General features: G+C 32.0%; 1 protein-coding gene across 1 annotated transcript; it reads left to right on the top strand.

Annotated features, from left to right (window-relative positions):
- Nucleotides 1–805: 805 nt before the first annotated feature.
- On the top strand, nucleotides 806–1739 carry LOC107900415 (uncharacterized). The gene is made up of 2 exons (XM_016826024.2): nucleotides 806–1360; nucleotides 1451–1739. The coding sequence occupies exons 1-2, from the start codon at nucleotides 1127–1129 to the stop codon at nucleotides 1571–1573; spliced, it is 357 nt and encodes a 118-aa protein (XP_016681513.1). The 5' UTR covers nucleotides 806–1126; the 3' UTR covers nucleotides 1574–1739.
- The last annotated feature ends 5258 nt before the right edge of the window (nucleotides 1740–6997 follow it).

Here is a 6997-nt window from a genome sequence, read left to right as displayed (position 1 = left end):
GAACCAAACCTGAAATTTAATAAAAATAAAGATTAGATTCAAAATAACAAGAACATAATAGAAAAATAGAAAAAAAATCAAGATAGAGATAATGTGTGGAAGTCCAAAAGAGCATTGAAAATAAGATAATCCACAACCTTCTTCAAATGTAGAAAGAATCTTTGGCAAGGAAAAATTTATAGATGATTTTCACAATTTAAAAAGATTGTTAAATTTAAAAAAAAAAACTCAAGAGAAATTTTTTAAAAGAAAACTCAAAGAATTTTATTAACTCAAAAGTGAAGCATGACTCACTTGAATGAATAATGAATAGACTTTTATATAGTTAGCTAATTATATCAAAATAAAGCTCGTAAGTATAATGAAATTCTAGTTAATCTAAACTAGAAGTAGTTCTAATAGAACTAAGCTTTCTTATTGACTAAAAAAATATAAAACTCTTGAACAACTTAAAATATTTAAAAATATTCTAAAATTTAGAATAAATAAATCATAAAAATATAAAACCTAATAGATACAAATCTACAGTATTGGGCTGATATATAATAAAATTAAGCCTAAAAATCAAACCCAATATGATTTGAACACGAATTAAAACTCAAAACTTGTAATTTTCCATAATAATCTCGTTTATAAATTCTACTTGCACAAACTTTATTAAAATAGTCATAACTTAAGTTCTCAAACTTGAAATAAACTAATTCAAAGTGTGTTTCGAAACTAATAAATAAATCAACGCTATGGAGACATCAATTTAGAAATGTTACATAGCATCCAAAAAGTTATCCCAAATCTCACTACTTTTTTAAACAATTTCAATGAATGAAATTTGATAAGTTTAACACGATCCAGCCTTAGCTAGCATTAGCAATGCCCCCATTACTACAACTTTCTTTGGCTGCTCAAAATCCAATCCCCATTTTTATCTTCTTCCTCAAACTCTGCCGCAGCAGATACTTGTTTTTTGGGGTTTCATGTCATTCTAACCCAAATGGTCTTATAACATTCTAACCCATCTTTTCCTTTTCTTCTTAAAGTTTCTCTTCACAATCTGTACGAGATTGGTGCGTTATTCCTTGGGATTTTCAGTTTGCATTTTTTTTATTCTATTCAAAATTCCCATTTAATGGCCGCCGTGGCCGCTTGTAAACGGGGGGGTCAAATCGGACCCAATTCCTGGACGATAAGGGGAGTTAGCAGATTCAAAGGAGTGGTTTCCCCTCTTGATGCCTCAATGTTTCCTCCCTCAGCCATTCGATTTTCACTTTCTCCTTCTCCCTTCTCACAATGGAGACAGGTTTCTCAGCAGCTGGTAAAATCAAATGGAAAGAGATTGTTTCTCATCGACACATTAGCTTTGGTAATTTCAAAGATTTCTTTTTCGTTTTTTTAAAGATGTTGAAAAGATGATACTGTGAAATTTCAATGTGAAAGGGTGGATTATCCTTAGGTTAGGAGATTAGAGGCTGAAGGTCTGCCTTCGAAGCAAACCGAGGCCATAACAGTTGCCATAACTGAAGTTTTGAATGGCAACTTGGAAAATCTGTCTCTTTCCGTTGTTTCCAAGTCTTGAGATGCAGAAAGTATGGACTTTTTCTCTTATTCACTCTGCAAAACTTCACCTTTTTGTTACAATGCAAGGCGGTTTATATGGATTAAATCTAATCTGTTTACTTGCTTTTCCAAAATTTTATTCCTATTTTCTTGTATTAACTCGTAAAAGGTTGTCCTTTGGTAGAGTGAAATGACTCAAGAAGCCAATCTTTGGTGAAATGACTCAAGAAGCCACTCGTAAAAGTGTTTTTACATATATGCATTTACTTGAACTCAATGGTGAAATTTTATAGGCCCCAAGTGTTTTTTCTTGTTAACATTTTCATTCTTACTCCAAATATATATATATTTAATGGAAATTTTAAAGTTTGTTTGATAAACTAAAAATTTAAGCTCTGAAAAATTAAGTATTGTTATAAAATAAAAAGACAGAAAGTAAAAGAAAATAAGAAAGCAAAAGAGATAACGTATTTTATTGATCAATAGGGTATATACAATGCTTCTCCAAAGTCTCTATTTATAAGTATAAGAAGTATAAATGAAGTAGAGATTTACTCCTAATGACTATTAGAATTTAAAGTATATCAAAACTTATCTAGATCTTGATGGACATCCACTTAATAAGAGATTCATAACACTTCTCATTGGATGTCCATTGATAGATAATGTGCCTCGTTAAAACCTTATTAGGAAAAATTCTGTGGAATAAAAACCTAATTAAGGAAAAAGATTACACAATCTTTTATTACTAGTTGTCTCATTAAAAACCTTTACCAGGAAAACCCAATGGGATAAAACCTTGTTAAAGGAAAAGAGTACAACTTGTTTTTACTCTCCCTCATGAAAACATCACTTACTTTCTCATATTCTATGTATTCAATCTTGAATACTAGTTTTTCAAATAACTATTTGAATGTATTTGCTAAGCATTTATATCACTATTCTTTCGAAAGTCATGACTGAGGGAAAAATTTGGTGGAAATATATTTTGATCTCTTTAGGAGTTTCAACAATAATCATAACAAATTTTAATCATGGTCCCTCTATAAAAATACAAATAGGTATTTTGGATCATTTTATAATCCTATTTCAACTACTATTGATTAAGTTAAATTTACCAAATATGTTCAAATCATATCGATTCATATAAATGAACAAGTTCCCGATAATTTCAATATGCTTTTGGCATTCTAAATCCTTCAAGGATTTTAATATATACTTTGCTATATAGTGGTTCATAAAAGGTTGTACCAACAACTATTAGACGCAAGTTAAATCGTTTATGAACTGTCAGTTCAATAATATATCAAAAAGTTATTGCATCCACCATAAAAAAATATTATATCTTTTCACAATCAATGCTAGAGCTTAATGGAAAACTTCATATTTTTATTTTGTTTTTGCAAAACTACTTCATTTGTACCCTCACTACCTTTATACCTTTAGATATTTGGAGTACTGATCCAAAAACTCCATGAATTTAATTGTACATAAGTTGTCTCTTTCTATTTTGAACAATCTATTCCATATCTATATTTCTCAATAGATTTATTCAAGATTCTCCTTTTATTTCATTATTTCAACAATAATATTGCATGCAAAGCCATTGTCGACCACTTTTATTATCAGTTCCACATTTTCTTGAATTAACATAACGTATCAAAATTTATTTATTTTCACTATTTTAATCTTTAGTTCCAGGTACCTGAATCTCTTTTGGAGTTTTACTTATTAGTTATGTCTTGAGTCTCTTCTAGAGCACCTATCTTCACTATATGACCATCTAGATTTATTATTTTCTTGTATAAGAATTTTCATATTTGGAACTTGTAATGAGTTATCCTTGTTGAACTTTTGGTTCAAATTACTCTCCCCCCTAACTCATTACAAGTTATTATTTCTCTCCCCCGAATGTCGGAAAAACTATCGAATCAACATAGTAATCACAAATCATATCATAATTGAATCTCCAATACATTTAAAACATATAATAATACAAGGGGACTCTTAATTAATATATATTCTCAAATTTCTTTGAGTATCATTCATCTTTGTTGTGGTGGAGCAATTGGAACATATACGCACATACAAAAATTAAAAGATGAGAAATATTTAGCTCTTGACCAAAAATCAATTGTAATGGGGAGTATTTATAACTTATTGGCTTGATGCGTACAACTTGTAAATTAACATAATCTCATATTGAAATAGGAAGTTTAGTTTTCATAAGTAATGGCTTAGACATTAATCAGAGGCGTCCAATCAATAATTTCTCTAAATCATTATGCGCATAAATAACAAGCTTTTTATAAAAGTTTTTCAAACTCAATCAATAAAAGATTGAGATATAAACTCATCAGACATATGTGATTGTTTTGTAAATGCATCTACCAGGAATCATATAATATCAAAATCATCCACATGGTGGATGAATGAACCCATATTCATTTAAGAAATGCAAGACATTAAATCTCAACTTTAAATAGTGAGTTTCTAATAATCAATTTTCGTTGAGAACAAGCAACAAATTAGAATTCTTTAAATTAAAGATTCTTCTAGTTATTTAATGAATGTCTATATAAATTTTCAATTAATTTTCACATCATATATGATCCAAGATGGTCTAATTGGTCACTCCAAGTAGTAAATGCATTTGTATCAATAACCTTTTGGTTTACTTTAACATGCATTTCAATTGTACTAATGATGTCAATATAAATTGTGACAAATTTGTAATTTTACTATCATTCCTTTTACTTTGTATCTACATATAAGTACAATTGTGACACTTACTACTGGAAATGTCTAAATCAATGTGGAGTCTATAATGACACTAAGTTAACAAAATAAATATAATTTCTAAACAATTATATGCAATATTCGCTTCAGGGAATATGCCAAAATCTTCAAATGTAAGGCATTTGGTCTAGTGATATGATTCTCACTTAGGGTGCGAGAGGTCCTGAGTTCGATTCAAAATATAAATAACACAATCCTCTTTTGATTCATATGAAATATAATATTTTCCTCATTCACAATCTCAATATGAGATCCATTATGAATATCTTTTAAAACCAATGGATTAAATATCATAAGATATTAATATATTAGCTTTTTTGGAGCTTTCAACTAATTTTGTACTACAAAATATTAGAATAATATTGGTTTTTTGTATCACCCCAGACAAGGCCTAGACGTTATGGCCAAAACCGAGAGTGTTACGGCGATGGGTTTTAAGACACGTTTTTTACGCTAAATCATCTCGTATTATTTGTTACCAAAATGAGTCCACATTTTCAGAAAAAACTTGTTTTTATGTACTTATTTAAAACGGTTATAAGATATCCTTTAAAGTATTTGTAAAATTTGAGCAGAAGTTTGAAAATTATTTTATTCAAAAACCAAGTTTATGTTTTCAAAAACCATTTTTTCACGTAAAGTGTTTTTGTCAAACGTTGTAGGATAGAAAGCAAAAGAAATCCAAAAGTTAAAAAGAAAAACATACAGTCCAGAGAGTCCCAAAAATTACAAACTCTCAAGAAAATCCAAAATTTAAAATAAGACCGTTATTACTAATAAAAACAGCTTTCTGACGAGTGGTCACCGTTGAGCCTCCGTCGCACCGACCCGCCTATACCTGAGGATTACCTGAACAGAACAGACAAACATACGTAAGTTTTTGTAAACTAAGTGTGTAACCTAACAAAGATAGTCATGAAAATATACATAGAATTCTCATATACAGAACATATACAGATACAGACTTAAGTCCTTAATTGAAACAGATGCCAGAATCAGATAATCAGATCAGATATACAGAATCCTACCCCCATCCTCTACACACCATATCCGACCATCCTATCATACCGTATGGGGTTTAAAACACCTACCCATCCCTACACACCATATAATGTCTAAACGACACATAACAGAATAATATGCAATTGTGCTACCAGAATAAGGGTGAAATGTCACCCCGTATACAGATATAGAAATACAAATAAAGATATAGGGATACGGATATACAGACACAGAAATACAGATACAGATACTCATACATGCTTTTACCAGTCAATCAAACATACATACCAGATTACCTAACTCAACTCGGTATATCAAATTATCAGATCACAAGACTTAGGGTTTGGTTAGCCCTTACCGACCCTACGGAAGGCCCACAATCGATCGAAACGGCTCATGTGACCCTAGGAAAAATTTCATAATTTTGGGCCCATATGCTAGTGTAGCTTGCTCGTGTCGGCCCACACACTTAAATTGGCCCTGCCCGTATGGCCCACACGGCCTGACCCAAGACCTACACGCTCGTGTGACATGCCTGTATGGACCCACATGCGCAATTCAGCCTAGCCCGTATGGCCCACACAGCCACGCTCTTGCTGTCACACAGCCAGGCACTAGCCCGTGAGGCGTCGACAATCACTTTTTTTAGCTTTCGCCGAACCTTGTTTTCTCATGTTTTAGGACACACCTGGTACGATTTTGATGCGAAACCACTCTCGAGACCACCAAAACCTAAAAACAAAATACCAAACACCTTTTTAGCAAACAAATTACAAATCCATCAATACTAAACCGAGTAACACGCACACATTTACCGTTATCAAACCCCATCACACGCACAGATTAGACCGTTGGAGCGAAAACCACCGTTGCTCCTACACAATATGTTTATAGAGAGTCAAATTCCCTACAACACAATTACGTAACTACAACAAAAGTGAATCCAAACAGCTTATAGAAACTGTTACCAAAAGACAAAAGTAACCACTCTTACCCAAATCGCACGAAGAATACCAAAATCCAAAGCGCAACGTGAAGAACAGAAGAAGTGTGAACAAACTTGAAGGAAAATGAAAGAAAGAGAGAATAAAGAAGTAGAGGAGAGACAAAAAGATGGAAACGACAGAAAAATAGAGGAGAGGCAGAAACTTACGTCAAATTTCTGGGAAGATGGAGAAAAATTTTTAAAAACAAAAGAAAATAAAAATAACCAATTTGATTAGTATCCCAACTCCCCACTAACAACCACATCCCATAATATCCTCCCCACTAACCACATCCAACTACTTCAGACTTCCAACTCCACCGAACCTCTAAGAGACAACCGAAAAAGAAATTAACACCCACGCTCGCACAAGGATTCAAACACAAGACCTCCAGCAAGTTAAGTCCTTCAAACCAGCAGACTTATTCTAATATGAGTTTACACAGAATATTACATAAGCCTACCCAACAGGGATAAGGCTTAGATAAAAAATAACAGAATTTTCCAAAGAGTAGGACTTGAACCCAAGACCTCATACACATACCCAAAACACTTAACCACTGAAGCAGATAGATATTTATGTCAAGATTCACAGAAAAAAGATTAATTTATTCAGGGCATTACATTTTTACTTTCTTTTGTGCTTGCGTTCACTTC

This window comes from Gossypium hirsutum, chromosome D06 (genome assembly GCF_007990345.1).
Source record: "Gossypium hirsutum isolate 1008001.06 chromosome D06, Gossypium_hirsutum_v2.1, whole genome shotgun sequence".
In the NCBI taxonomy this organism is placed as follows: Eukaryota; Viridiplantae; Streptophyta; class Magnoliopsida; order Malvales; family Malvaceae; genus Gossypium; species Gossypium hirsutum.
The sequence above is the reverse complement of the archived record's forward strand: the minus strand, read 5'-3'. Positions and strand labels throughout refer to the sequence as shown.

Bases quoted from the DNA above. Each gene is read 5' to 3' on its own strand.
- LOC107900415 (XM_016826024.2), top strand. From the start codon at position 1,127: ATGGCCGCCGTGGCCGCTTGTAAACGGGGGGGTCAAATCGGACCCAAT. The intron at 1,361-1,450 runs GTAATTTCAAAG...GATTATCCTTAG, and splicing joins TCATCGACACATTAGCTTTG to GTTAGGAGATTAGAGGCTGA.